Source organism: Myotis yumanensis, unplaced genomic scaffold (genome assembly GCF_028538775.1).
Source record: "Myotis yumanensis isolate MYYU_CA2020_CCGP unplaced genomic scaffold, mMyoYum1.0.hap1 SCAF_18, whole genome shotgun sequence".
In the NCBI taxonomy this organism is placed as follows: domain Eukaryota; kingdom Metazoa; phylum Chordata; class Mammalia; order Chiroptera; family Vespertilionidae; genus Myotis; species Myotis yumanensis.
In genome coordinates this window covers 4,910,066-4,937,892 of record NW_027223769.1, presented here as the reverse complement: position 1 = coordinate 4,937,892, position 27,827 = coordinate 4,910,066, and the positions used below count along the sequence as shown (strand labels likewise).

General features: G+C 50.8%; 2 protein-coding genes across 5 annotated transcripts; both read right to left on the bottom strand.

Moving 5' to 3' along the window:
- Window positions 1–883: 883 nt before the first annotated feature.
- Window positions 884–8,248, bottom strand: RINL (Ras and Rab interactor like). 2 transcript variants are annotated; one of them, XM_070398779.1, is made up of 11 exons: window positions 6,864–8,248; window positions 6,506–6,749; window positions 4,616–4,718; window positions 3,594–3,666; window positions 3,444–3,508; window positions 3,021–3,167; window positions 2,551–2,937; window positions 1,832–2,149; window positions 1,440–1,571; window positions 1,125–1,288; window positions 884–1,042 (listed from the first exon to the last, which is right to left on the bottom strand). In XM_070398779.1, the coding sequence occupies exons 1-11, from the start codon at window positions 6,911–6,913 to the stop codon at window positions 986–988; spliced, it is 1,740 nt and encodes a 579-aa protein (XP_070254880.1). In that variant the 5' UTR covers window positions 6,914–8,248; the 3' UTR covers window positions 884–985. The 2 variants fall into 2 exon arrangements, with proteins under 2 accessions (XP_070254880.1, XP_070254881.1); XM_070398780.1 differs by having other exon boundaries at window positions 6,506–6,665.
- An 87-nt stretch (window positions 8,249–8,335) lies between these two features.
- On the bottom strand, window positions 8,336–27,356 carry SIRT2 (sirtuin 2). 3 transcript variants are annotated; one of them, XM_070398781.1, is made up of 16 exons: window positions 27,258–27,356; window positions 26,371–26,417; window positions 23,557–23,605; window positions 23,171–23,284; window positions 19,595–19,636; window positions 19,336–19,442; window positions 19,162–19,218; window positions 18,122–18,190; window positions 13,129–13,258; window positions 10,809–10,868; window positions 10,463–10,518; window positions 10,202–10,278; window positions 10,068–10,119; window positions 9,414–9,484; window positions 9,194–9,260; window positions 8,336–9,073 (listed from the first exon to the last, which is right to left on the bottom strand). In XM_070398781.1, the coding sequence occupies exons 1-16, from the start codon at window positions 27,271–27,273 to the stop codon at window positions 8,918–8,920; spliced, it is 1,170 nt and encodes a 389-aa protein (XP_070254882.1). In that variant the 5' UTR covers window positions 27,274–27,356; the 3' UTR covers window positions 8,336–8,917. The 3 variants fall into 3 exon arrangements, with proteins under 3 accessions (XP_070254882.1, XP_070254884.1, XP_070254885.1); XM_070398783.1 differs by lacking the exon at window positions 26,371–26,417 and having other exon boundaries at window positions 27,258–27,292; XM_070398784.1 differs by lacking the exons at window positions 26,371–26,417; window positions 27,258–27,356 and adding an exon at window positions 26,016–26,121.
- Between the last annotated feature and the right edge of the window lie 471 nt (window positions 27,357–27,827).

Below are 27,827 nucleotides of genomic sequence, written 5' to 3'. Positions count from 1 at the left end.
TTTACCTGCCCTTTTAAAAAAAATCTGTATCTATATCTATCTATCTATCTATCTATCTATATATCTATATGTAGTTTTATCGATTTCAGAGAGGAAGGGAGAGGGAGAGAGAGATAAAAACATCAATAATGAGAGAATCATTGATTGGCTGCCTCCTGCACGCCCCCTACTGGGGATTGAGCCCGCAACCCAGTGGTTGAGCATCTACCTATGAACCAGGAGGTTCAATTTCAGATCAGGGTAGGGTGTATTAGTTTCCTGCTGATGCTGTAACAAATTACCACAAACTTAGTGGCTTAACAAAATCTACACCAATTTATTATCTTGCAGTTCTGAAGGTCAGAAGTCCAAACTAGATCTTAGGGGTCTAAAATCAAAGGGTGAATTTCTGCTGGAGGTTCCAAGGGAACATCCACTCCTTGTCTTTTTCAACTTCTAGAGGGTGCCTGCTTTCTTTAGCTCCTGGCCTTTACTCCAACCTCTGCTTGCATCATCACATCTCTTCCTCTGACACTGAACCTCCTGCCTTCCTCTTATAAGGACCCTTGTGATGATATTGGACCCACTAGATTCCAGGATAACTTCCCCACCTTAAAATCTTTAATCGCATCTATAACATCCATTTTACCATGTAAAGTAACATAGTCACAGATTCTGGGTACTAGGAAGAGGACATTGGAGGAGGTGGGGGGTGCCTTATTCTGCCTTCCACAGGGAGGGCAAGGGAGAGGAGTTATAGTTGCAGACAGTTGTGTCTGAGAGAACCTCACTGAGACTGTGAAATCTGCCTCAAGATCTGAAGGAAGGGAGGGAAGCAACAGTGTGGATATTAGGGAAGGGCATTCCAGGAAGCAGGAACAGCCAATGCAAAGACCCCAAGGTAAGCCATTCCCTTTTCCTGGGACCTCCTCTTCCTTGCTGCTACTAAACAACAGGTGCCTCTGCATCTTGCTTGAAGAGCAGAAAGGTTTGAGATCCCTATTCATCATTGGTCTCTTGGCCCAGTCTGTATTTCCCAGGGTTCCTTAAAGGGCAGATCAGCCTGGGGGGACAGGCAGGAACCTGGATCAGAAAGGCAATTGGGCCAGTCCTCCCCTCTACCCACAGTCCAACCCAGCGGTCACCTGGGGTCTGGAGTGGCCCTGTCCTTGTAGCGTTCGCCTGCGATGCCACTGGCACAGGGAGGCACTGGCCTCGGAACTGAGCTCCTGTGGCGCTCGTCCAGCTTCGGGCTGATAGTGGGCGATGTGGTGCAGGGCCCCAAACCACGTGGTCAGGTAGTAACCAACTAGGGGCAAGAAGAAGGGGTTGGTGCAGCTCTCCCGGCTTTCCTGGTGGCCCGAAGGCCCCTGCAGTTTGCCAGCCTTTCTTCCTGTTGCAGGTGAGGCTGTTTGGGGTGCCCCCCTGTTGGGTCCTGACTTCTGGGGATGGGGGCTCACCTTCTCCCAGTAGCTCTTCAGGATCCAGGAGCTCCATAAGAAACTCCACGTCCAGCTGTGTCTCCCCGATGTCCGGACTCCAGATAAGCTCCTCAGTCAGCGCCGGCAGGAAGGCGTCTGCGCCCAGGGGCTCTGGGGACGCCAAGGGCAGGCTCTGAGCTGGATGGGGATGTGCAGGCCCCTTCCATCCGATCCCCAGGACAGCGAGTGCTGGCTGCCCCTCACTTGCTTGGGGTGCAAACGCCTCTTACCTGATCTCCAGGCCTGCATAGACACCTCACATAGAACATGCCACCCTCGCCCCGGACGTGCACACAGGCACCTCCTAAATGGCTCCTACAACCCTCAAGGGCGGTCCACATCCAGGTAGATGCAGACTCCTCCTCCTTTACCTTGTTTCTCGCCCGAAGCCAGGCCCTCGTAGATGTCACTGCACATCGCCAGCAGCAACGCCACCTTGCGGCGTGGGGCACAGGCAGCGTGGAGGTGCCGGAGGCGTGAGTGGATACGGCTCCGCAGGGTGGGGGCGGGGCCCTGTCCCTCAGGCCCAGCCCCCTGAGCTCCGGGAGGCCCAGCCCCCGCCCGCAGGGATATCTGTTGCCTCCGCAGTCGCCTCAGCTCTGGGGCCCTGAGCGTGCGGAGTCGTGTCCACAGGGCTGGCATCAGCGGCGCCAGCACTGCCCGGCACAGGGCTGCCTCCACCGCGGGGCCTGCGAGGGCGGAGGGAAGAGTCGCTCGGCTGACCCCTGGCCCGCATCAACCCGCTCGCTCCACCCACCCACCCTGGCCTACCGCCACCCCTCCCTAGCTTCTAGCCACCCACAAGTGTAGACGTGGGTATGAACACATGTGGAAGAGGAAGCCTGGGTGTGAATACGCATGTGGGAGAGGGAATCATGGCTGTCACACCTGTGTGAGATGGAGGGGTGGTGAATAGAATAGGTGGTACTACCTATAGAAAGGGCATGTGAGTGGAAAAGGAAGCAGGTTGCACAGGGATAGAGAGGAAGAACTTGGGTGTGAACACATATGTAGGGCCAAGGGATGGTACATATATGAACGATGTGGGTTCAAGGAGTGGCTAAAAATCCCCTCCCAGTCCTCCTATTACCAAGATCCTCGTTCTTCTGGGGGACCCCAGGCCCTCTGCTCCCAAAGATAGCCCTGACACTGGGGTCCGTTGCTAAGTGATCCTGGAGGTCAGTAAGGAGGTGCCGCACATCCTGGAGCAGCTCCGTGGCGGGGTCCCCAGGCCTGTGGGGGCCCTCAGCTTCTGATGTGAGGCGTGCCTGAAGGCCTCGGAACTGCCTGGCCACATAGCTGCTCCGGGCCCTGGCCAGAGCCTGGACATGACTAGTAAGCACATCCTCAGGTCCTCCTTCTTGGTAGTCCTCCTCCTCCTCCCCCAGGCTGGCCAGAGCTGGCCCAGGATGGTGTACTTCTGGGCTGAGCGGGCCTTCCACCCAAGAGACCCGATGAGGGGCGGTGTTCCTGGGGGCTGAATGTGAAAACAGGGTTGGTCCCACGGAACCGCAGCAGCAGCTTCCTCATCTCACGGACCCAGGGCCCTGCCCAGCTAACCTGGATCACTTATCTTGGTAGTCTCTGGAGCTGTCTCTGGGGGAGATACCATCCCTTGCCCTCTGTGGGTCTCCAGGTAGAGCTTGTTCACCACAGAGATCATCCTCTCTGAGGTGTTGAGTTGGACACTGCCATTCTGCAGAGTATCTGAGGGCCAGCAGAAGTGAGGTGTCCCTGATGTCCAAGGGGCCAACCCTGGTCCCTTCAGTGCATCAGGAGACTTAGTTCCCAGCCTTATTTCTGAAAGAGCTGTGGTTTGGCCTTGGCTCATCCTTATTCAGGCCCAGGAGTCCCGCCTCCAGCTCTCTCAGATGTCCTTCCTTACCCTCCCCCAAACCTAGTAGTTGGTCTGCCAATTGCCATCCTCTGGGACCAAGTAGGCAGAAAGTTGGTCTCTCCCTCCCTTAGAGAACCATGCCTCACCTGTGTGTTGTTCTCCAGACCCTAGAGTGGGAGGGGGCAAGAGCAGTGTTCTGGGCAAAACATCCCTGAGGAAAGAGAAGTAGGAGCTACAATGTGGGTAGGTGTTTTAAGGAAGGATCCCCCTTAGCCCTTTTGATGGGTAACTTGTACCTGCTGGCTGACAGGAAGGCCAGGAGATGGGGCAGGTTTGGCATGCAGAGGTGAGAGGATTCCAGAGACACACCTAGGGAAGGGGGCCAGGAGGGACAAGTTAGAAAACATGAGGGGTGGCAGCCTCCTCTTCCCTGGGACTCTCTCTTCCCAAGTCCTGAACCCCCGAGAACCTTCAGAATGGGGGAATTTCTACTCCTTGGAGTCTCCATATTTTCCTGCGTCTTTAGGCTTGCATCTCACTTATGCCACCAAATATTCATTCATTGGGCATATAAGTATTTATTGAACACCTTTTCATTCCCAGATACTGGGGATACAGTTGTCAAAAAGCAGAATAATCACTGCCTTCCTATGGCTTACCTTTCAGTAGAGGAAGACAGAAAATAAATGAGTAGAAAAATAAAGATAAGTGAAGTATATTATATTGAGTGCTATAAACAAAATAGAGTAATTGAAAATGACTAGGGCTTTCTTAACTCTGGCGGTCAAGGAAGGTTACATTTCCACAGAGGGCTGAAGGATGGAAATAAATCAATCATTCAAAGAAGAGCATTAATTTGGGGTAAACAAATGCAAAGGCCCTGAGGCTAGGACTCATCTAGTGAGGCCGAGGAACAGAGGAGAGTACAGTGTGGCTGGAGCAGAGTGAACGAAGGCGGCAGATGGAGAGGTGGGCAGGTTGGTACTGAAACACCTTATAACCCATGATGAGTTTACATTTTTAACTAAGGATATTGCATATCCTTTAAGAGTTTAAAACAGAAATATATAACATCTGATGGACTGAAATACTACTTTGGCTGTTGTGCCCAGATTGGATTGCAGGAAGGAAAGGGTAGGCACGGGGATACCAGAGAGGAGGCTACTGAAATTGTCTGAGAAAAAGGTGATGATGGCTCAGACTAGGGTGATGAAGGCAGAGAGGACTGGGGACAATTGGGAGATATTTTGGAAGTAAAGTTGGCCATTCTTGATGATAAATTTGCTATTGACTACAAACTCGGGGGTAGGCACCTCACCTCCAGGAAGCTTCTGGATCTGGTAGGTGTTGATTTCCCCTGGTGAAGGTCCTGTTCTCAACACCAGGACCTGGCTGGGTTCATGTCCTGTGACCAGAAAACTCTGTGGGGAGGAGAAAAAGGTCAGCATGAAGAGGATTTGTGCAGATGTGTTACTTTTGCCTGCCTAGCATCTACTTCCCTTATTTAGGGCTCCACACTCCAAGTTTCCTCTAAAGATCCCCACCCCTTCTCAGTCAGTGTGGGTGGGCTGACTTCCCACAAGTCCTCAGAGTGAGTCCATGATCTGAGCTAGCCAATAGGATGACAGTGCTCTCTGACCACTGTGAGTAGTTCAGAGATGGGCATGTGACCCAAGCTCAGCCAATGGGAATCTTCCACAGGAATTTTGCTGAAGCTCTTTGGGAAGAGGCCTTTTTTTTTTTTTTTTTTTTTTAAATAGTTTATTGATTTTTACAGAGAGGAAGGGAAAGGAAGAGAGAGAGAAACTAATGTGGGAGTGTAACATTAACCGCCCCCCCCCCCCCCCCACTTGGGGATTAAGCCTGCCACCTGGGCATGTGCCCTGATCTGGAATCAAACCAGCAGCCTTTCGGTGCATTGGCAACACCCAACCAACTTAGTCACACTGGCCAGGGCAAGAAGCCTTTCCAATGGAGTTGCTAATCTGTTAAGATGTGGTGCTGCGCTAGGGACAGCCATCTCAGACACCATAAGGAGAGAGCTCCCTCAAAGAGGGAGCTATGGTAGACCCGTTAGTTGTCTTATCCAAATCTATCCCCTATTCCTTGCAGAACCCCAACTTTGTACAGGGCATTAATATGCACAGCCATAGAAGATGAATAATAGTCAGTGGTTTCCCGTTTCTGGCTGTATAATTCCTAGATGAGCTTTAAAAAATAGTGCTACTGGGCCCCATCCATATATTCTGAATCAAATGTAAAGGCTATTGCTTTTGCTGATAAAAGAAACAGATGCAACTGGTGCTTCCTTTCTTCCCTTCTGGCCTGGAACACACACATGTGCTTGGACCCGGAGCAGCCACTGGGCAACTATGGGAAAGTCCAAGAGAACTGCGGACGCTGCCCTTGATGCCACTTAAGGTGCTGAACTAGAGCCAGCAGTTGCCTTTCTGGTTATGTTAGAAAGATAAATGCTGTCCTGGCTGGTTAGAGCATCAGTGCACACACCGAAGTGTCATGGGTTCGATTCCAAGTCAAGGGCGCACACTTAGGCTGTGAGTTAGATCCCCGGTTGGGGCGTGTGCGGGAGGCAATCAATCAATGTGTCTCTCTCACATAGATGTTTCTCTTTCTCTCTCTCCCCCATCCCTCCCTTTCACTCTCTCTAAAAATCAATGGAAAAATATCCCCAAGTGAAGATTAATAAAACAAAATAGCAACAACAACAAAAAGAAATAGCCTGGCTGGCATGGCTCAGTGGTTGAGCGTCAACCTATGAACCAGGAGGTCAAGGCACATGCCCGAGTTGCAGGCTCAATCCTCAGTGTGGGGTGTCCAGGAGGCAGCCAATCAATGATTTCCCTCTCTCTTCCTCTCTGAAATCAATAAAAATATATTTTTAAAAAAGAAATATGAATGCTTATTTGTTTAAACTACTATAGAATGAGCATTTGTTACTTACAGCCCAAAACATTCAGAATTCCCCAGTTTAAAGCAAAGCAAAGAATTAGGATGAAGAGAACTGTGTAAGTTGTCTGATACTCAGGATCCAGGCGTTCCTGAAATTCTGGGTTTTTCAGTCATTTGAATCAATAAGTAGCCTTTTTGGTTTGGCCTGTTTGTGTATGTCACTAACAACCAGCAGAGTCCTAACTGATCCAGGGTGTCATGAGAGGGTCAGAAAGGGTCTCCAGCTATGAATACTCACCCCGGGTGGCCACAGCTCCAAAAGGGCTTCTGCAGCTGGGGCATCCAGCTCTGGGATCTGCCACACTCCCCAGGTCCTCTGCAGTCGAAGAAGTGGCTCTGGGGCCCTGAGAACCCCTAAGCAGGTCTCACCTGCTCCATTCTCCTGTGATGGGACCAGTCTGGGAAGTGCAGGGTCCAGGAGACCAGGGGTCAGAGATGGGCAGTTGGACACTGAGGTGGGATCAAGGGTAGGAAAGGAAAGCCTGGGGGTGAGATCAGAGATGGGGTAAGCGGTCCTGTGCGGGGCACCAATTGGATGGAAGGGGTTTCTGAATCCAGGGGCAGGAGATGGAGACCCCAGCCCCAGTAGTACTCACCTCTCCCCATTGGTGGGGCATGCCAGGGCTTGGTCCTCTGGCTGAGCCATCCTCAGGATGTAGGAGGCCAGCAAGCCATGGCCTGGCCTCTGGCAGGGAGGAAGATAAGGCTCAAGGCTGCTCTAGTTCAGGGATTATGTTCAAAATATTTACAACCAACATGGCAGAGACCCTGACCAATTGGAATGGACCTACGGCTCCTTGCTGTGCCAGGTGTGAATTCTTCACCACTGGATGGCGGTGTGCTCTGGGCGTGCCAAGAGGAAGGGCAGTGGGTCTTGGGGTAGGAGGAGAGGGAGAGGACTCAAAATGACAAACATTTACCAAATGGTAGGGAAATATTTCAGGTTTTAATATCCAGTGCAGCCGTGTGAATGTGGACCGTTGAGAAACAAGCCTAGCCAAGACCCAGTGCCTAGTTAGGATCCATGAGATAAAAGTTATACAATTTCCCCTCCTCCACACTTCCCAGACCACAGAGGGGCCCTCAAATATTGCCCCATTATTTTTTTTTATGAAAAATTTCAAACATTAAAAAAATAACGGAAAAGAATCTATAGGAAACTCCCATATGCCCACTACCTAGATTCTACCATTATTTTAATCTTTGCTTTCTCACATAGACATCCCTCTATCTGTCCATCGGACCCCAACTCTTAACCAGGTACAGAGTCCTATAGTGGGCATTTTTGAACATTTCCCCTGTAGCACTCCCAGGTGCAGGAAACCTGGGTCCATGCATTCAGGCATCCATGCATCCCACAAATATTGAGTACAGGCCCAGAATTAGGTGCCTGTGGCCTGGGGACAGAATAGGCCTGCTCTCTGGGGGCATCCATCTTCTTGGGGCAGGTAGAGAAGATGGATAATAAACAGCTTAACAAATCAACCAGCCCACTGACCAGAAGCCCACAGTGTTAGGAAGGGGGAACCAGAGCAGGTGCCCTGTCCAGGGAGGAGCAGGCAAGAGGGGTGGGGGAAGGAGGCAGGCGCTCACCTGGGTCCCATGAGAGGGGAGGAGGAGGTGGTTGGTGCTGGGCAGAGCAGGATGGGGAGCTGCTTAATACCAAAGGTGGCACAGGGGGATAACCATGCCAGCTGCTGGGTCCCTGGGGGCCCCTACCTGTTCTCCGAGGGGAGGCCTGAAGGAGCAGGAAGTGAAAGTATTTCCTCACAGAGAGGAAGCTGAGCTGGCTGGGTGGGGTGGAGGGGGGGGGAAGAGGCGGAGCTGGGGGGGTATCTGAAATTGACTTCTTGCCTCTTTCTGGGGCCTTAGGCCTCAGATAACAGGGCTTTGGAAGAAGGAATCCTGATGAGTGGAAGTCAGGGGTAGGAGCCTCTCTGGCACCCCTTGCTCTATTTCTCACAAGAGCCTGTACATGTCTTGGTTTCCTTAAGTGGCCCAAGCTCTCACCCCCTCCCTCAGCTGCTTCCCTGCGAGCCCACAGAAAGGAACAGCGAGGCCAGACAGCTGACTGTTAGTTTTTTGTTTTTAATTTGTCTCCAATAGGCAACATCATCTGCCCATTCTGCATGGGAATTGGGTCCTTAGTGAAGGCAGCCCAGCACCCACTTTAGGAATTGGAGGCAGAGAGGTGGGAGGTCTGCAGGCTCAAATCCCCCCATTTGATGAGTTATGTTTGGAGGGCCTCCAGTCCTGCCAGGGTAGGTTAAATTTTGTCTACTTGGCCACAGGCCCCTGGGAGCAGTTGAAAGTATGTGGGCCCTATGGCCCTGTCCTGGGACAGTTAGAAATTTGGAGGCTCCTCGGTCTCCCGGGAGCAGTTAGACATTAGGGAGGTTGATCCTTGCCCCTGGGGTAGCTAGAGGGTCCGGCTGTTAGAGATGGGTGGCTCATGCCTCAGCACCCAGGAGATGTTAGAGATCTGCCAGGGTCAGGGGGGCTGGGACCCCAGTTTTAGGAGGGGGTGGTTATGAGACTGAGGGAATGCTCTGAGCTCCCCAGACAAAAGCTGCAAGTTAGGGAGGACCAGGGCTGGTTGGGGCTCAACTGCCCCAAAGGAGCTGGGTATCCTGCCTGGGAGGCGCAGGTGTCACTGGGGTTTCTTCCCCTCCATGGTCCTGGCCTCCTCCTTGGCGGCAGGTGGGGACTTCCTGGGGGAAGCTGAAGTGGTGGGGTTGGGACTCCCCAACCCTGACTGAGCGTCAATGCTGGCATGCTCCTTCCGGACAAGGTCTTCTAGCTCCTTCTGCAGGGGACAATGTTTCCAGGGGTCAGAGGTCACCATGCCTCATGGGGTCAGAGGACCCATGGGGCAGGGGTCCAGGGACTGGGCTCAGGGAGGGCTGGGGTGGCCCAGGCTCCTCACCTTCCATCCGAGGAGGTCAGCAAGAGCCAGGCAGCCCTGGTCACAGTCACCCAGCCAGGCCACATCCCTGTGGTTGAGTGAGAATCAGATCTCCCAGGCTTGCCCCAGGCCCCTGCTAGCTCTGCCCTGTTTGTGTGCCTTCATGCCCCACCCCATCCCCACCCCCACCTTGGTCCTGTCCCTCGCAGGCTCCATTCCCCACAGCAGATCCAGGCCTTACCTGTAGGCCTTCTTGGAGTCAAAGTCCATGCCTCCCCCAAGGCCCATCATCATTCCCAGGAAGGGGTCAGTCTGCAGGGAAGAGGGGGTATGGGGAGAGATAAGAGCACTGGGTTTGCACCCCAGCTCTGTGACTTCGCTTAAGTGACCTGGCCTCTCGGAATCTCAGTTTCCTTGTCTGTAGTGGGGATGATCATCGAACCCACAACGAGGGCTGTTCTGTCAGTGGGTTAACCCAGGGAAAACGCTTACAGCAGCATCTGGCACATGGCATGTTTTGCCTGTTGGAAGAAACATTACTCTCCAAGAGGAAGCCCCTGGTGACTCTGATGACACTGAGAAGGCCCAGGCTCCAGCTGCCCTGACTCTTCAGTCCCAGGAAGTGTTTTGGCTTCAGTTGCTTTGAGTTGGGGTTATGTCACTTGCTCAAAAGGGCTCTGAATGACCCAGAGCCTGTGGAATTTTAGAGGCAGGGCAGCCCAGAACTTGATCCCTCTGGATTCTGGAATCCCTGGTCCGGAGCTGAGGGGTCTGAACTATTGGGTTCCCCAGAGACCCATCCCATCATTCCGAGGCAGCCAGTGGGAAGAAATGGGGACCCATGTGAGGATCAAGCAGGCAGGGAAGAACGAGAAGTGAATAAAAGCCGACTCACCTGGCCAGTTTTTTCCTTGTTGATGAGCAGGCGTGGGGTAGAGAGGGGTGCCCTGGGAAGATGGCGAGCTGAGTAGTGAGGACCTGTCCTGGCTCCCCTATCCCCAGCACCCCCGAGCCCAAATCCCAACCTACTTGCTGATGAGGGATGCAAAGGGCTGCACCTGCAGGGAGGTGCCCATGATGATGAGCAGGTCCACGTTCAGGAAGTCCTGTGAAGGGGGAGTGGCCATGGCCATGAGGGCTCCATCCTCAGCTGAGGCTGAGCCCCTCCCTCCCCACCCCAGTCCCCACTGCAAGCCCACAAACAGCTGGCTGAGGAAGTGACCCTCCCCAGGGCAGGGTCCAGGCTGTCCCCACATGGGCTGAGCACAGAGTGGTGATGGAGACACTTACTGACTGAATGCAGGAGAAGAAACGCGCTGGGAGGTTCTCACCAAAGAACACAATATCTGAGGTGGAAACGGATGGACAGACAGACAACACAGGACAGAAAAAGACAGTGAACAAGGGGAGGCAGAGTACAGGAAGGAGCAGACCTCAGGGCTGGGTGGGGGGTGCAGAGCAGCAGGGACAGGCCAGGGTACAGAGCCCTCTCCCTGGAGAGAGGGTGACCAGAGGTGGGTGGATGGCGACTGTGGCCTTCTGGGGAAGGGGTTAGTGGGGTGGGGTGTTTCCAAGTCGGCATTAGATTTGGGGCAGTCCAAATCTCCCTCGGTTGGTCCCTGGCCCCAAGGCTCACCAGGCTTCACCACGCTCTGACAGTTCTCACACTTGGGAGTCACCTCGGAGAAGATCTTCTCTGGGTGTGGAGAAGGGGAAGGGGAGAAGGAGGTGAGAGGCTCTGGGCTGGGGCTGCAGCCTGCCCTGCCACCTCCCCTGCCCCTTTCTTCACTGTCCACGCAAACACACCTCAGTCACCAGGGAACCTCCTGGGTATCTGCCCTGCTCAGAAGGGACCCCCCGTCTCAGAGAACTGCCCCTGTCCTCCCCCATGCCCCAGGAGTCCAAGGGTGGCTCCCAGCAACAGGCTTAGCTACTGAATGAAAGAGTCAACAAATGAGCAGACACTTGCTCCTAACAGGGGCCACTGGACTCCCCAACTCCCAACCTGAGGAAACTGGAGTCAAGAGTGAAGTTCTGTCTGTGGGTCTTTGGGGGCAGCCCTATTTCCTCCTGGGTCAGAGAGGCCTGGGGTCCCAGGCCTGGTGGCAGAACAAGAGGGAAGAATAGACAGATGATCCTGGGATGGGGAGAAATCTTTAGGCAGACTTGGGTTCTGTGACTGACACCCCCACACACCATACTGTGACTATCATGCTCCTTATTGCTTATTATTATTATTTTTAGTATATTTTTATTGATTTCAGAGAGGGAGAGGGAGAGAGACACAGAAGCATCAATGATGAGAGAGAATCATTGATTAGTTGCCTCTTGCACACCTCGCAGTGGGGATTGAGCTTACAACCCAGGCATGTGCCCTGACTGGGAATCGAGCCAGCAACCTCTAGGTTCATAGGTCGCCACTCAACCACTGAGCCACACTGGTCTGTCTCCTTATTGCTTATTGATTAAGAAAACTTGAAAAGCATTCTGCCACTTGCAATCCATAGAATCCTAGCTCATTCATTCAACCATTCATTTCTTTGACAAATAGAGAAGTGTTTTAATGTCTGTCATTTATTTTAAAACATTTCTGCATTGACAGTATCCTATTTTGTGGGTGCTGCATGAGATATTGCTGTAAGTGAACATAATGGGGTAATGTTAACTGTACATCATCCCCAGCTGCACGTAGCTGGGCTGTTCAGGCCTCCTCACTCGAAGGATGGTCAGCTGGTATTTTATCCAGAGGCCCTAATACAAGTGTTGTCCTTATCTCCCATGGACACCAGAGGCTTTGTGAAGTTAGCATAAAGAATGTCAGAAATGGGTTTTCATGGGTGAAATAAGTGACTTTTTTTTTTTTTTTTTTTTTTTTTTGCCTTTTCTTCGTTCTTAGCTCCTATGATTCCTCACACCTCACATTCATTTCTTCATAAGTGACTTCTTAATTCACACAGTGGAGGTCAGAAATAGGCTCTTGCTGTATTCAAGAAATGTGGGTTGGCTGAAAAATTTCCCCCCCTTTTTTGGACACTCTGCCCTAACATGAATGGGGACTATGACTTTAGCAAGCCCTGTAGGGGCAGCCCCAGCCTTCAACCCTGACCAGGCCTGTGTTTGGCTTCACACTCCATAGATTCTGCTTGCCTGAATTCATGCGCTAATTGAGTCCTGTGTTTCTCGTACAAGTGCTGTCCCATATGGTCATCATAGCAGATATGGCTTTTTACATTTAAAATTGAGTTCCTTGGTCCCACTAGCCCAGCCGTGGGCAAACTACAGCCCGTGGGCCAGATCCGGCCCATTTGAAATGAATAAAACTAAAAAAAAAAAAGACCGTACCCTTTTATGTAATGATGTTTACTTGGAATTTATATTAGTTCACACAAACACTCCATCCATGCTTTTGTTCTGGCCCTCCGGTCCAGTTTAAGAACCCATTGTGGCCCTCGAGTCAAAAAGTTTGCCCACCCCTGCTCTAGCCGCATTTCAGTGAAGCCAGTGGCTGCCAGACCGGACAGTGCAGAGATGGGAGGTTTCCCTCATCTCAGAAAGCTCTATCGGACAGCTCTGCTCTCCTGAGAACTTAGTTCCCGCTGCCTTGATGAGCACATCAGGTACACTAAAGTCAGAGCCCCTTAAAGGGCAAAGAGCTAGGGTTTCATGACATCACGAAAGAGGCGGTATGACCATTTGGGGGCCTCTGCTACCTGTCTCTGTGTGCGGCTGACCTGGATCTGGAGCTTGCATCCATCATAACCTGGCTGTGAGGTAGTGGTGGAGCAATGAACCTCACTGCCACTTCAAATCTTTGGAGGCTGCCATTATCTACTAAAAAGAGCAACAGAGCTGTGCAGGGCAGAACAGGTGCCCACTGGAGAAGGCCCTGTCCCTGGAGCTGAGCAGCGGACAGTGGGCAGAAGGCCTGCCCTTAGGGATGACCTCTAGCCCCTCACCTTTCATCCAGCTGAGTGTATACTCCTTCCGGCAGAGGGGGCTGATGCAGTGCGACGTGTAGAAGGTGCCATGGGCCTCCACTAAGTCCTCAGGCTCCAGCCCTGCCACTCGCTCCAGGGTGTCTATGTTCTGGAGGAGAAAGGGAGGGAAGAGGGTCAGGAGCAGGAGACGGAGCAGGGAGTTGTAGCCAAGAGAAACCAGTGGGACAGGGAGAGAGAGAAGGTAGGGAAAGCAAGGGGCAGGGTGTGTCTAAAAAATTCTGTTTATTCTTATGGTGCCACTGAAAGGGTAAAAGTCATGGATGCTTATAGGCACGGGTCCAAACTCAAATGTGTATGAGCCCAGGCCCATGGCCATCACCAGCCCATATGGCATTTCTCTGCAAATTCAGGCCACTTTGCTTCCATTTTTCAGATCATTTGTTTTGTCGGAACCACATACTTTAGTGCCACCTACTAGAAATCTGTTGAAATGATGTACAATGTTCCCATTGTAAACCGAGCCCCCTCCGATGTGGCGTTCTTGTGCAGCACCCAGACTGCACAGCTGTGTGTGGCAGCCCTGGCCAAGCAGCAGCAGAAATAAAAAACTCAGGGGAGCTTTGTGGTTTTAATCACACTTTCCCTATTTAGCAGCCAGGTTTCTGACAGGTCTGTTTCACGGATAGAATCTTAACTGTATTCCTTTGAGACAAAGAAACTTTCCTTATTCACCAAACAAGGATATTCTCTCCCACATACACATTTGTGCTCTCATTTTTCTCTCAACACGCAGCCTCTCTGGAGCAGTTTTCGTTTGCCCGTGAGGCCGGTGCCGACCGAGGACACTGGCAGATGTTACAGAGACGGTCCGTCACGTGTGGCCCACAGCTGAACCGACAAGGTTTCCTGGAGATGCCATGGACAACTGAAAGGTTCCTTTCAAGGGCAGATGGCCCCAACTGCACTCTCCCCTCCCTGCCAGAAATCAGCTTACCCCCAGAACATGCAGACAAGAGTCACTGTTCCCAGATTCTCTGCAGCTTTCTCCCTCCCCCACTCCACTGGGAATCCTAGTTTGCCTTTGTTACTTGATTCAGCCTACTATTGACTCCCTTGTACATCAGCAGTGTGTGCGCAGATAACTCAACAGCGTGCAGAACTGCCTGAATGCCTGTTATTCTTTGACGCCATGTGAAATCAAGAAACAAAAACAAAGAATGAGGCCAACCTGTATGTACGGATAGGAAATGATCTCGCCACTATGTTAAAAGGCAAAAAAAAGCACAAAGGCAGTGTGTACAGGATGTGAAAAAAATATATTTGAATTTGTGTATCTGCTTGCCACAGAATGAGACACGCGAAGGAGCCCACATCAGAGGCCTGCAGGGAGGGGAGCTGGGGGCTGGGCAGTATGGCCCAAGGAGATTCTGTCCCAAAGGACAAGCACTGAACTTGAGACGATACTCAGCAACTGCCACATGGCCCCGGTGCCGGCAGGAAACCGGCCATGGAGGGGTGTGCCCTGGGCAAGGGTGAGCAGTTCCGAGAGTGGGCAGTGGCTACTCAACTCCACCAGCTATTCTCCCGGAGAAGGCCACCCAGGATGCAGCGCTTCCCAATTTTTAGGGTTTTCACTTGAAATCTGATTTTTAAATCTTGGTTCCCTTTTTGTTTTAAAACATTGTGTCCCTGTTAGACATATCACCATTGACAGCTTTTAAAAAGCATGAAGCTGCTATGTGGGTGAGGATACGGAAGATCTTTCAGACAAGGGGTGAGGTGAAAGAAAGCTAAGTTCAGAGAACATTTGAGATCGTGCTTCCATCATATGTTTGGCTTAAATAAATACTTATAATAAAAATAATGCACAAGTATGGCTGTGCATTACCAAAATGCGAGCTGAGGCGGGAGACCAATGAATTGTGCTAAGAAAGGATTTCCTTCTTTTAGCTGCCCAGTGAAAGAGAAATAAAGAGAGGCAAATAAATTGGTTGAAAAGAAAGAAAGACACGTCCAAACCCTATGTATAGTGCAAATGCCAATATTTCAAAGAATGTGTTGCTGTGATGATCAAGTAACTTAGGTGAACAGGGCAACTGTTCGAACATTTGAGTGGATACTTGTGCCTTCAGATAAAAACTGCATGATATGTCGCTTCAGAATTGCTGCGTCACCACAATTCAGAAAGAAGTGAAGACAATGTGTTCCAGGAAACTGGGTCAGTGACTCAAATAGTGGCTGAGATCAAGGAAGAGGGTGTTAAGTTTGAAAAAAATGGTTTCATGAAATGTGAGAATGGAAAGATTTTTTTCCCACCTTTATCTATTTTAGGTAGTATGCCAGTTTGAATATTATATATAGTTAAATTTCATGCATTAAATATTGCAACTGGAGAGGGAATGCCTGCAGAGTACCTTTTGACCCCAGAATGTATTCATGTTGGCTCTCGTGTAAAAGTAGGAGGCAGCTGCCATACTTTCATGGTCAAGGGCAGGCACATGTGCCTCTGCAGAGCTGGGAAGTGAGCCCGCTGAGCAGCTCTGACGGGCACTTTGTCCTGGGCCTGGGCTTCTCATGCTGGAACCCCATTATCTCATCCTGTCTGGTGAGTTTAAACATTGTTTATACGCTGCCCCTCCGGACTAGACTAGTCTAGACTCCTGTGTCCGACCATCTGTCCACATCTCCACGTGGCATCTCAACCTCAATAGGCCTCAAAGCAAACTCCTCTTCTGCCCCCACCCCCACAACCTCCCACCATCTCAGTAAAAAGCAGCAGGTGCCCAGGCTGAGAGCTGTCCAGTCATCCTTGACTCCTCTCTCTCATGAATCATTTCACATCCAATCCATCAACAAGTCCTGCTGGTTCAAGCTTTAAAATGGATTCATAACCTGCCCCTTCTCCCCTTGACAGCCCCCACCCTGGCCCAGCCTCCATCCTCTCCTGCTTAAACCATCACAGCAGCCTGCTCCCTGGTCTCTGTAACCCTCTCCCCACTGCGCCCATAGTTTAGCTCAGGGGTGGGCAAACTTTTTGACTCGAGGGCCACAATGGGTTCTTAAACTGGGCCGGAGGGCCGGAACAAAAACATGGATGGAGTGTTTGTGTGAACTAATATAAATTCAAAGTAAACATCATTACATAAAAGGGTACGGTCTTTTTTTTTTTAGTTTTATTCATTTCAAACGGGCCGGATCGGGCCCGCGGGCCATAGTTTGCCCACGGCTGGTCTAGCTCCTACAGGCAGCCAGAGGGACACCTGATCTCATCCCTGCTTTGCTCAGAGCCCTCCTGTGGCACCATCTTGCTCAGGCCTGAGACCCCATAAGGTCTGCCCCTGTCACCTCCCTGACTTCATCTCCTCCATTCTCTCCTACTACTGTCCTCTTCGCTTACTCAGATCCACCTTCTTGAACACATCAAATTCGGTCTCCCTCAGGATCTTGCACTGGCCGTTCCCTTGCCTGGAACGCAGTCCCCCAAAATAATCTCATGGCTCCTTCCCTTAGGTCGTTGTTTAAGTGTCTCAGTGAGGCCTTCCTGATACCTTGTTTACAACAACACTCCACCCTCCACACACAGAGGTTCAGATTTCCCTTTCTGCTTAAACCTACTCCACAGAACTCTCATCTGCCACAGTACATAAGCTACTTATGCATCTTGTCCATGGTCTCTCCCCACATTAATGTCAGCTTCAGGAGGGCAGGGAATCTGCTCTGTTTGCTGCCAGCAGGGCCTGGCATTCGGTTGACACTCAGTAAACCTTTGTGACAGAAGCTAACAAACAGGGATGCCAGCAAGGGCAAGGTGAGGAGTCCACGAAATCATGCACGGAGGGCACTGGCTAAGATGAGCCATTGTATCATGTCTGAGCCACATCCTGTGGATAAAGCTGACCCTCTGGGAAGAAAGGTCAGGTTTATCTTGAGCCTGGGCTACTCCTAGGAGGTGACTGTCCCCTACCCCATCACACTACCAGCTCTAGGCAGGAGCACCTGCACTCCATTTGAAAAATCTGGGCCTACAAAGAATTCATCCTCCCCCTGGTGGCAGTTTCTGAAGCTGCGGGCTCCAAATTGCCAGGTGCAGGAAGGAAATATTAGAATACCTATTTAGCTGAAACCGGTTTGGCTCAGTGGATAGAGCATCGGCCTGCGGACTGAAAGGTCCTAGGTTCAATTCCGGCCAAGGGCATGTACCTGGGTTGTGGGCACATCCTCAGTAGATGTGCAGGAGGCAGCTGATCGATGTTTCTCTCTCATCGATGTTTCTAACTCTCTATCTCTCTCCCTTCCTCTCTGTAAAAAATCAATAAAATATATTTAAAAAAAAAGAATACCTATTTATATTCATGTGTTCTCTATTTTACAATTTGGGGTTCTGAGGTATAGTATAATTTATAGCATGCATGATATCATGTAATTTCAATACATAACCAAAAAACAAAGGTAGAGGCATAAACATTTTTTACTGCTAGGGGTGTGAGATCCCAGAAGTCCAGGAGCCAACAAGGTGAGCCATCTTTGCCTGAGTACCCCAGCCTGAGGCCCTAGGCTCAGCACCTGACATGTATGAGCCGGGAACCCATAGCACATATGAGGCTTTTGTGCAAATCATAAAAAGATGACCCTTTCTTAAGACACTACATCTGCCCATTAGGATACTGACATAGTGTACGGATTTTGTTAGATCCAGTCATTCTGGTATTATCTGCTGGAAAATCTATGAAATCTATGGTGTAAATGGTGTCCCCTCCCCTCAGGCACCAGGTCCTTTCTCAGTACATGTGGGATGGCTCAGAGAAGAGGAGCTCACTGCCATGTCACCACAGGCCTGAGAGTGTGTAGCTCTTCTGGCCTCTGCTTTACAGAAGGGCAAACTGAGGCTGAGAGGGGAAATGGCTCACTGCAGGTCACAGGACAAAGCAGCAGGGGCCCGAGCTCTTACCACTGAGGCACCAGGTCACAGGCAGCCTCCCTCTCCCTCCCAGGATGCCCACGGTCCGCCTACCTGAGTATAGCAGCGCCGGAGCAGCCCTTTCTCCTTCAACAGGCGGATGAAGTAGTGACACAGGGTGGGCTGGAGGGGAGCAATCATAACAATGATGACAGTAACAGAGAAGGCTCCCGACATCGACACCTGCCGCTCACTGCTCTGGGAACTGTGCCTGTTCGACCTCATGGAATCATCACATTGACCTTGTGAGGCACAGGCCATCATTATCCCCATTTCACAGATGAGGAAATTGAAGCACATGGAGGCCGATTATCTTGCCAAAGTCGCACAGCTGCCAAGTTTAGAGTTGGGGTTTGTACAAAAGCAGCCTGTCTCCAGAGACTGGGCTTTTGTACATATTGTTAACTCATTTAAGCCTCACAACAACCCTTTTCATATAATATTATCAGCTTCATTTTACAAATGGAAAAACTGAGGCTCAAGGTCAAAAGAGCAGGGAGCCCTAGCTGGTTTGGCTTAGTGGATAGAGCCTTGGCCTGTGGACTGAAGGGTCCCGGGTTCAATTCAGGTCAAGGGCACATACCTCAGTTGCCGGCTCAATCCCCAGCCCTGGTCAGGGCTCGTGTGAGAGGCAACCAATCAATGTGTTTCTCTCACATCGATGTTTATCTCTGTCTCTCCCTGTCCCTTCTCCTCTCTCTAAAAGTCAATGGAAAAAATATCTTCAGGTAAAAATTAACAACAACAAAAAAGAGCAGGAAATGAGGGATCAGGAGTCAGAGTCCATGTATTTAATGACCAGTTTATATTTGTCCAAGTGGCCCTTCCCATGCCTGCTGTCCACCAGCCTTTGCTGTTCTCCCTGGCAAAAAAGAGCTCACCTTGCCCTGACCAATTTGGCTCAGTGGCTAGAGCGTCTGCCTGCGGACTAAAGGGTCCCAGGTTTGATTCCGGTCAAGGGCATGTACCTTGGTTCCGGCACATCCCCAGTAGGGAGTGTTCAGGAGGCAGCTGATCGATGTTTCTAACTCTCTATCCCTCTCCCTTCCTCTCTGTAAAAAATCAATAAAATATATTGGGGGAAAAAAGCTCACCTTGAATTGCCCAGGATAGAGTTCCTTGGCGAGGGCAAAGAAGGGCTCTGGATGTTTCTGTGGAAGAGAAAGTGAAAGGCAGGTGGGCACCCAGATGCCCCTGGTGACATGAGAGCAGATGACCCCATTCCATCCCCTATTCCCATCATTGCAAACATTCCTCCCTGCACATACCTTGAAGTAGCCAATCTCAAAGATGGCCTCTGGATAGGGAAGATGGTACTTCTGCAGGTTGGCATAGAGGCCCGTGGATGGGGAGCGGAAGTCAGGGATGCCCGCGGCTAGGGGAGGAGGGGTAGGGAGCAATCCATCAGGGACCTGGGCCCCATCTATACCACAGTGACCCTTCCAAGTGAGGGCCTAGACACGGCGCCCCCTCGCCCCCCTCGCCCCTGGAAGGGGCTCCCCCAAAACAGGGGGAGGGGGCACTTACACGTGGAGATTCCAGCTCCCACCAAACAGATGACCCTGCGACCTGGAAGAAAGGAGTTTATGCATCATATGACATGGTTTGCTTGGCCTCAAAATAACACCATCTATCACAGCCCTTGACACTGTTCACTTGGTCCCAGGCCCTGGGGCAAACATTGCAGATGCATGAATGGTCCTCCCAACCACCTCGAGGCAGGTGGTGTTAATATCCCCACTTTACAGATGAGGAAACCAAGGCTCAGAGAGGGGAAGCAGTCACACAGTTGATTGGTGGAAAAGCCAGTATGGGGACAAAGAATCCACTGTTTGAAATTATACCAACTTAGTCGAGAAAAGGCCACTTGTAGAGAAGCTTCTGCCCCTAACTAGACCTAGACACACCTAGATTTTTTCTAAATATATGTTTTTATTGATTTTAGAGAGAGGAAGGGAGAAAGATAGAGAGATAGAAACATCAATGAGAAACATCGATTGGTTGCTTCCTACACACCCCCTATTGCAGCGGTTCTCAACCGCTTTCACAGGGGTCGTCTAAGACCACTGGAAAACACATATATAATTACATATTGTTTTTGTGATTAATCACTATGCTTTAATTATGTTCAATTTGTAACAATGAAATTGGGGGTTACCACAACATGAGGAACTGTATTAAAGGGTCACGGCATTAGCAAGGTTGAGAATCACTGCATTGGGATTGAGCAGGCATCTTCCCTGACCGGGAATCAAATGGTGACCTCCTGATTCATGGGTCAATGGTCAATCACTGAACCACACCAGCTGGGTGAGATAAACTAGATCTTTAAAAAAAAAAAAAAAAAAAAAAAAAAAAAAATATATATATATATATATATATATATATATATATATAAAATTGATTTCAGAAGGGAAGGGAGAGGGAGAGAGAGATAGAAACATCATTGATGAGAGAGAATCATTGATTGGCTGTCTTCTGTACACCACCTACTGGGGATTGAGCCTGCAACCCAGGCATGTACCCTTGACCGGAATCAAACCTGGGACCCTTCAGTCTGCAGGCTGATGCTCTATCTGCTGAGCCAAACCAGCCAGGGCTAAAACTAGATCTTAATGAGGAGGCTAGGGTTGAGGGTTTCCCCCAGAAGAGTTACTGGTTATTGTAAAAATCTCTGGCAGGACCTCATCTTTTGGACACAATCCTGAATCCACCTATTTCTAGCATATTATACACATTTCTTTTCTCTGTAATCAAACACACAGTAGTCTGGCAATTTTCAGGTGAAGACCAAAGATTTGCCACTCTCAAACCCAATGAACAGAAGAGTGGATAACAGATTCAAATCCTGGTTTTCCTGCTCACCATCAGAGTAGTCACCATCCCTACTCTGACTTCAGTTTCCTGCTGTTAAATGGGCATAATTTCAGTACTGACTTCACAGGGCTGTTGAGAGAATGAATTTATTCTTTTTTTAAAAATATATATATATTTCTTTATTGATTTAAGAGAGGAAGGGAGAGGGAGGAAGAGATAGAAACATCAATGATGAGAGGGAATCATTGATTGACTGCCTTCTGCACAGCCCCTACTGGGGATCAAGCCTGCAATCCAGGCACGTGCCCTTGGCCGGAATCAAACCCGGTACCTTTCAGTCCACAGGCCAACGCTCTATCCACTGAGCCAAACCGGCTAGGGATGAATTTATTCTTGTAAAACTTAGATCTGTGCCCAGCACTGGGCAAACACTATACAGTTGACCCTTGAACAATGTGGGGGTTTAATAGAGATGACCCCACCCCTACCCTAGCATGTTGAAAATCCGTGTATAACTTTTGACTCCCCTAAAACTTAACTACTAATAGCCTACTGTTGACTGGAATCCTTACCTATAACATAAAGAGTCAATTAATATATATTTGTATGCTACATGTATTATATACTGTATTCTTATAATAAAGTATGCTAGAGAAAAGAAAATTATTAAGAAAATCATAAGGAAGAGGAAATACATATATAGTATTTATTGAGAAAAATCTGATATGTGGACCCATGCATTTCAAACCTGTGTTGTTCAAGGGTCAACTGTGTATATGTTTGCTATTATTCTTGAGTCAATAGTATTACATTTCTTGAGACCCATGATTTGTATACCTATAAGCACTTCGTTCCCCTATATTAACCAGCTTTCAGAAGATAGGAAAACAGGACAGGGGTGGAATCATTTCACAATAGCCCAGTTGCCTCTTTAGCTGCTGGTTGGCAGGCAGCCCTGCCATGCAGCTCTGGCATCTGCCCATCAGCTGATGGACAGACACAAGTGAAGCCCTGTGAACCAGGCACCTCTAGTGTATCCTGTCCAAAGGAGGACAGCGGGGGGAAGGAGCCTGTGCTCTGGATTCACAGGGCTGGGATTGAGTCTTGACTCGGCCTCTAACTAGTGTGTAACCCTGCACCAAGTCAAAGCCTCTCGGTGCCTCAGTTTCCTCCTCTGTCCAGATTACTCCTGTTATGACCTCACAGGTATAATGATGTGAAAATCAAATGAGAGGAAGCCCGTCAAGTGCCTGGCCCAGCACTCGGCAAATAGTGAGGACTCAATTAACTGTTATTATTTATTATTATTCCCTCATAGGCCCATTATCCTAAAATCCAGGTGAAGGAAGATGGAGGAACACTGTAGCCACTGCCCACCCACCCGAGCCAGTAGCTGGCTATAGCCAGCTGCCTGGCCTGCCCAGGAGAGGGAGGCTCAGGGTGGCAGCCTGGCTACCCGAGAAGGGAGCCGGCAGCAGCTGGAAGACAAGGAAACTGGAGAAGATGTCCTCAACAAAGGTCTGTTCAGGACCCTCAAAGGGTTGATTGTTCTAGTTGAGAACTGCCGAGGGCTTGGTTTCTCAGACTCGGGTGACCTCAGCTCACAGCAAGAAATATAAACTACATGGTGACCCAGTAAAGAGGCACCTACACACCAGCTGAAAGAAGCTTTCTGTAATAATTAATAATCACAGGGAACACACAGCTCTTGCTATGCTCCATGTCCTAGCCCAGGCATTTACATTTTTATTAACTTTTTTTTTTAACCCCTAATAACTCTATAAGGAAATACTATTATCATCTTCATTCTATCAAACAGGCTTGGCCAATCAGAGTGTAGTCATTAGTTCAGCAATGGAGATGTGACTCAGGTCTGGCCAATCAGAGACACAGTGATTAGTTTGGTGTAAGAACGTGACCCAACCTGCACCAACTGAAGCCAATCTCTGCTCTGTTGGGAGAAAGATGCTCTCTTCAGTGGTAGCTGCGAGGCTGGTGGAACTTGCATTTGGAGCTGCCAGGAGCTACCTTCACCCCAACACAGAAGAAACCAGCGCCAGAGAGGGTTACGACGTTTGACAACATGGAAGCCCCTGAACCAGGCCATGCTTCAAGCTGGATTTTAGTTAAGGGTTGAACAGACTCCTTTTTTGGTATAAACCAGTTTGAATTGGGTTTCTTGTTACTTGCAGACAACAGTTGTGAATAGTTCAAGTAGCCGGGGGCTGAGAAATCGCTTGGGGCCAGGAGGGGGGAGTGGCCCAGTGCAGGTGGGGAAGGACTTACAGCGCTCACTCAGCATGTAGTGGGCCACCCCTTCCAGGGTTAGGTTGTCCAGCAAACGCTCCTTCTGGGTGCCCAGGCCCAACGTCTGGGAGAATAAATTTCGCAGGAAGTCCACTGGCCAAAAAGAAGAGAGACAGTAGTGGGCACTCAGCCTGGGTGCACAGAGGCCCAGAGCAACCCTGCCCCAGCCCAGGGATCCCCTGCATTCCCACAACTCAAGGGTCCATGCTGGATCCAGCCGGGGGGCGCCAGGCATTGGCAGTGCACCCATTATTACATACCTGAATGTCATCCCTGGTGGACGTGAGGGGTATCACCCAGACCCCTGCCCTAAACCACCCCCACCTCAGCCCCCGCGGAATGAGGCTCCTAAGAAAGATACTCACTCTCTGCTTCTCCACCAGCTGCTCCTCCCTCAGTGTCTGAATCTGAGTCCTGAAAGGGGTGGGGGTAAGGTGGCCAGGCCCAAGAAGTGGGATTAGAAGTGGGGGGGCGGGGTGACACCCCGGTTTTGGGAAAGGCTCTGGGCTGGGATGTGGGCCCAAGGAAGTGAGGGGCCATGGTGGAGGGACAGCCCAGTGTGTGGGCTCTGGGTCAGGGTGCCTGCGTTGGGGACACGGCCTGCCTCTCCCAAGGACTGTAATCTCATATGAGTGACTTTGCTTTTCTGAGTCTCAGAGCTCCTCATCTTGGAGATGGATGTCAGAGGGCAGCTACCTCAGTGGGCTATTGTGAGATGAAATGAGTTCAACTATGTGAGGGGCTTAGACAGCACCCAGTGGGGTAAGTGCTCAGGAAGCTCTGACTATTGCTATTTCATGTGCCAAATCCACATTCTCCCCTTGCATCCCTTTTGTCCCCTGTAGCATGCACCTGCCGCCCCCTTCCAGCCCTCCTCACCAAAGTCACTCCATAATAATGTAATAATGCCAGTGAAAACACTTCAGTCCTCACCCTCTGGTCATCAGCCCTCCTGCTGAAAACCCCAGTTACTGCCTTTCCAACCCTCCATTTCCTTATCAACTCCTCCCCTTAGCCAGGCTCCCAAATTGCAGATCCTGGGCCCTGCCTGCTTTCTCTCTCCACCTTGCCTGGGATACCTGCCTCATCCATGCCAAGGGCCTTGGTCCAGTCACTGATGATACCACCTCTCCGATCCAAGGTTCCCATGGCCTCCTGGATGCCTGCCTTTAAGGGACCCAAGGCTCCTCACTCCCACTGTGTCCCACATTGGCCTCAGCATCTTCCCCAAACCTGCTCCTCCTCCTGGGCCCCATCTCAGTGTGGCCTCCATCTCCCAGTTTGCCAGATGCATCCAGCCTTCCTCCCCTGCCCTCCTGCCATAATGTGTCCCCTCTTCAGTGCTCCTCCTGGTCCAGTCTGTCCTCTTCCCTTGGGGGCTCTGTCCCAGCCTCCTACCTAGACTCCCAGCCTCAGTCTCCACCTCTGATCTACTCTCTACCCTCCGTGTGATGCCTGTCTGGGCTGGCCCACTCCCCTCCACTTCACAAGCCCTTCTCTTTGGTGTCTCCAGTCTAATAATCTCATCAACAACATCTACAAGGGCCACCATGACGTCAGCTCCACAAGGCAGGGGTTTTTCATGTTCACTACTGGATGTCTAGCACCGAGAATAGGGTCTGGCACCCGGCAGGAGCTCCGGCACTGTCCACCACTGAATGGAGGAATACCTGTGTGCTAGACCAGGGCTGGGCCCTGCAGTGGCACTGGTAAAAACAATTCTGACCAACTCACTCTCCTGCTTAAAACCCCTTCCCCCTATCACTCTGAATATGAAACTCATCATTTTCTCAGAGCTTGGTCATATCATAGCACAATGCTGCATCCTGCATCTTCTGCAGAACAAGACACTATAGACCCACCTCATTCTTTTAAGCAGCTGCATAGTGTTGCATTGTAAGGAGGCCCCATAGTTCACTTAACCTGTCTACTGACAGTCACTTGAGCTGTTTCCAGTTTTGCCCCATTATGGACAATGCTGTAATTTTAGCCCTCGAATCTCTCTCTTTGAGACTGAGGATCCTTTTTAAGATGAACTCCCTTTCTCTGACAATGGCCCCACTTTGGGAGCCAGGCGAGAGAGAAGCCCTGGCCTGACAGGAAGCGCTTGTGCTTCCTCTGCCGTGCGCCTGTGAGGTGCTCTAATCACAGCTCCTGCATTGCCTACAACTTGCAGCAACTTAGCTGCTGGGGGTGGGGGTGGGAGTCTGGCATTCTTTCAGGCTGCAGACAGTGAGGACTCAAGGGCCCTGCCCAGCATGTGGGACCTAGAGGTGTTCTCAGGGCTTTCAGGCCTCTGTGTCTAGCTCTCACCGAAGCATCTGGAAGGCAATGTGAGTGTGCTGTGGCTTGCAAACCCTTCCCAGCTCTTCTGGCTGAGAGACAGAGGACAGGATACTTAACAACTATGCCTCAAATTCCTCTTCTGTAAAATGGTCACAATAGGCCTTGACTCCCACAGGAATGCTGGGAAGATGAAATGAGATGATGCCCATAAAGCACTAAGCAGAGTGCCCAGCTGAAGTACTCAATAAATGCCAGCCATGCATACAATTAGCTGCCCACCCCCAGTCACCACCTACTAAACGTATGACACTCTTTCAGGCTAGGTCTCTGCACTAGCTGCACCCTCTGCGTGGAACACCATTTCTCACCTTGCCTAAGAAAATTCAGTCACTCGTCACGTACTGCAAATGTGTCTCCCTCAATCTGACTCCTAAACCAGCCTGTGGATTCCTCCAGAGAAGGGACTGACTGGAATAACTGTGACCCCACAAAGTTTCCTCTGGGCTCCCACAGTGCCCTAAGCTATTTTCATAATCACCCTGTAGGGTCATTTTCTAGTCACTTGTCCATGAGATCCATGAGTTCAGGGACCAAGTTGGATGCCTGTCTCTTCCAGGAGCAGCACAAATGAGGTTCAGAAGGGACTGGAGGGTGGGGAGCAAGGAAAGAGAAAAGTTCAGGAGGGCAGGCTTGGGGTTGAGGCTGCACACTCCGATAGCCCTCAGAATCCACTATTCCCCAGGAAGCTGAACTGGGAGGTGGGGGCAAGGGACTGGGGCTGTGAGCTGAGGGCCCTGGGGTAACTCTCCCTTCTGTCCCCCCCGCCCCCCAGGGGAGTGGGGTGTGGAAACAAGTCCATCTCTCTCCTTCCCTCCACCCTTTCCCCATCTCACCTGAGCCTCCTGCACCTTCCCTGCCTGGGTCTCCAGAGGGTCAGAGGCTGAGGGAGGAGGGGGAGCAGATGTGGTTACAGTGGGGGGAATGGTTAAGGAGTTATGAAGGGCTTCAAGCAGGGGGCTGGGGCAAGAAGACCCACCAAACTAGTTATACTGGTGTATGGGGGTGGAGGTAAAAATGCAGTAGAGAGAGGGAGAGGGTGGGGAAAAGCAGAGTGGAGAGTGCTGGGAGGAGAGGTGGTTAGTGAGGGACAAAGGGGCTGAGACATGAAGGCTTAGTAGAGGGAGGAGAAAGTAAAGGATTCAGGGCATGGAGGACATCAGGAGGAATCAGGACGGACATAATAGTGTGTGTGTGTGTGTGTGTGTGTGTGTGTGTGCGCGCGCGCCCGCTCGGGGAGGGTTAGGTTTACAGACAGAGGTAACTTTAGAAAGGAAGAGAGAAGGTAGGAGATACTCGGACTGGAAGTGAGAGGAGGTGCGGTGGGGATGGTTTGTTTAGGAGGGGCACAGGAACTAGAGGGAAGAGATAGGAGGGAACACCCGGGGTCCCCTAGCATCTTACAGTTCCCCCTAACAACCAGGTACCCTTAGCAATCGGGACAGCAACAACCTAAGTCTTTAGCAAAGAGGGTCCTTGGCAACCAAGGTCCCTCTTTGCTAAACTTGGAAGACAAAGCAAACGGACCCTTAAAAGCTCGCGACCCAGAAACCCACCAATCTAGCCATAGGGATAACTTAGCAACGGCTCCCAGAACCCCACTCCTCCCCACACAGCCCCTATCTCCTGCCCCACCTCGCCCGCCCTCGGCCCCGGGGCCTGCAGATCTCAGGCAGGCCCCGGAGCGGCCCTGCCCGACCCTCCCACCAAGGCCCCGACTCACGGTCCGGCTCGGCCATGAGCGTGGGGCGGGGGCCCTCGGGGCTGTCACCGACTGCTCGGCCCGTGACGGCACCGGAAACAGTAGGGTCAGAGATAGGACAGAGGACTACAACTCCCAGCAGCCAGCGAGGCCGCATACAGGCTTTCTCACAACTTCCGGCGCGCCCTTTTAGGTAAGAAAAAACAAAAGAGCCCTAGCCGGTTTGGTTCGGTGGATAGAGCCTGGGCCTGCAGACCGAAGGGTCCCAGGTTCTATTCCGGTCAAGGGCAGTTCCCCCGGCCAGGCCGTGTGCAGGAGGCAACCAATCAATGTGTTTCTCTCACATCGCTATCTCTCTCTGTCTGTCCCTCTCTCTTTCATTCTCTCTAAAAATCAATGGAAAAGTATACTTGGGTAAGAATTAACAACAACAACAACAACAAAAACAATAAAAAGAACAAACAAGCGAGGTCCTGACTACGAGTCCCAAAGTGCCCTGCGCTGATAGGTAGCCATGTTGATAAAGGGCGCCTGGAAAATGTGGGAACAGGTAGAGAGCGTAGTCTACATGAAAACTCTGATTGGCCATGG